Raw genomic sequence first — 1,741 nt, 5'->3', positions numbered from 1 at the left:
TTCTTACCCACAGAAGTAGCAGCGTACTACATACTTTTGAATTTGATGAAAGGTTATGATGTTTTATTTGATTTTATTTGTTCTTTGTTCTGTGTGTAGTTAACCTTCTAAGCTTGATCACACTTTAGTGTGCGGAACACTTATTAGAAGCTTACGTTTGTAGCTTAGAAGTGTTTAATAAGTAGCTAATTGGGCAATGTTTTGGTATTACTAGCCATTTATGAGGTGTTTATTCAGTGTTTTCGTATCCCCAGATTAGTAGTCATGTAGTCGCTGACCTGTTAGATGCGATTTCAGCAACCCTTCAATCACTGGCCCACATCCGGGGATTGAACCAGCGACCTTGTGGTGACTGGTTAGCTAGAACCTTTTTATTTATTTTTTTATATGATTTTTAATTGTATTTTTCTTTGTTCTATGTTTTGTTGTTTCCTCCCCAGAATGTGAAACCCGCTCAGCGAGTTTCAGGAAGGGTTAGGGGTTGTGGAGTTGCTGCTGCTGGAACATGTCAATCATAACTAAACATTTCACCACATTCCACCCCCCCCCGCCCCCCCCCCCCTCCTCCTCTCTCCCAACTTCCCTTGACCCCCATAACCATTTCCATCCACAGTGATGACCCAAAAAAATAGAAACCTTTCAACTTTTCTTTTTTTTTTTTCTTTTCTTTGTTCTGTGTCCTGCCCCCTCCCCCTCCCACAGTGTGTGGTTAACCTGATTAGCGAACTGCAGGAGCAGATGTGTAAGTTTCAGGAGGAGATCACCACCCGCATCCTGGAGAAACGCGCCCTGGATAGTGCCAACGCTCAGGGGGAGAGTGGCGCCCCCGGGGCCCACGGGCGCAGCCCCGACGTGGGCCTGGGTAGCACCTCTGACCTGGAGGAGTGCTGGTCGCTGTGGAGGACAGAATGTAGGCAGACCCTTCTCTACCAACGGACGCACTCCCCTCCTCTCTTCCACCCTCTCTCCCTCTCTCCCCCTCCTCTCCTCTCTCCCTTTTTCTCTCTAACCACCCCCCTTCCACCCTCTCTCTCCACCTACCTCTCCCCCCTCCCATCCCTCTCCCACCTCTCCCCCCTCCCATCCCTCTCCCCCTCTCTCTCTCTCTCCCCCCCTCCCTCCCTCACATCCCCCTCCCAACCTCTCCCCCTCCCATCCCTCTCCCCCTCCCCTCCCTCTCCCCCCTCCCCTCCCTCCCCTCCCTCTCCCCCTCTCTCTCTCCCCCCCTCCCTCCCTCACACCCCCCCCTCTCTGGACTCCACCACAGTGCTCTGAGACTAACAGCTTCTCCCGACAGTGTGGCTGGCGTGTCACCTGACCTACAGCGTGGGGATCGTTACCGTGGTGTTGACGTGTGCTGCTGTCACTGTCTGTCTCTCTCTCCGGGTGTCGTCATCTCCCCTACAGTGTTACCGACTGTATTCGCAGTGGTGTGGTGTGTTTGCATGACAGGGGGTTCACCTCATTAACTCAACACAAGGTTTACTGGCTGTTGTTTGATGGCTGTTTCTGGGTTTTTCAAGGTTGTAGCTTTTCATGTGCTAACCGCACGGTGTGGTGGCTGTCGAGAGACAAACTTTGTGGGTTTCCCTCTAACTCTTCACTGGTTGGTTCAAGACACGAGTGCCCCTGCGTTTTCGTGTACTTGACTGACTATGAGAAACGGACTCTGGGTGAATGCTCAGTAATGAGCACGAGGTTTTATTGTTTGGGCTGATTTCATGACCATATAAGGACATAC

At 51.3% G+C, this 1,741-nt stretch overlaps 1 protein-coding gene across 1 annotated transcript in view; it reads left to right on the top strand.

The window, feature by feature from the left end:
* Nucleotides 1-1,741, top strand: part of ppfibp2b (PPFIA binding protein 2b) — a 37,339-nt gene that overhangs the window by 14,806 nt on the left and 20,792 nt on the right. The window contains 2 exon segments of the mRNA XM_083665658.1: nucleotides 614-884; nucleotides 886-910. Coding sequence (XP_083521784.1) covers nucleotides 614-884; nucleotides 886-910 — 296 coding nt within the window.

This window comes from Argentina silus (genome assembly GCF_951799395.1).
Source record: "Argentina silus genome assembly, chromosome: 3".
Lineage (NCBI taxonomy): Eukaryota > Metazoa > Chordata > Actinopteri > Argentiniformes > Argentinidae > Argentina > Argentina silus.
The sequence above is the reverse complement of the archived record's forward strand: the minus strand, read 5'-3'. Positions and strand labels throughout refer to the sequence as shown.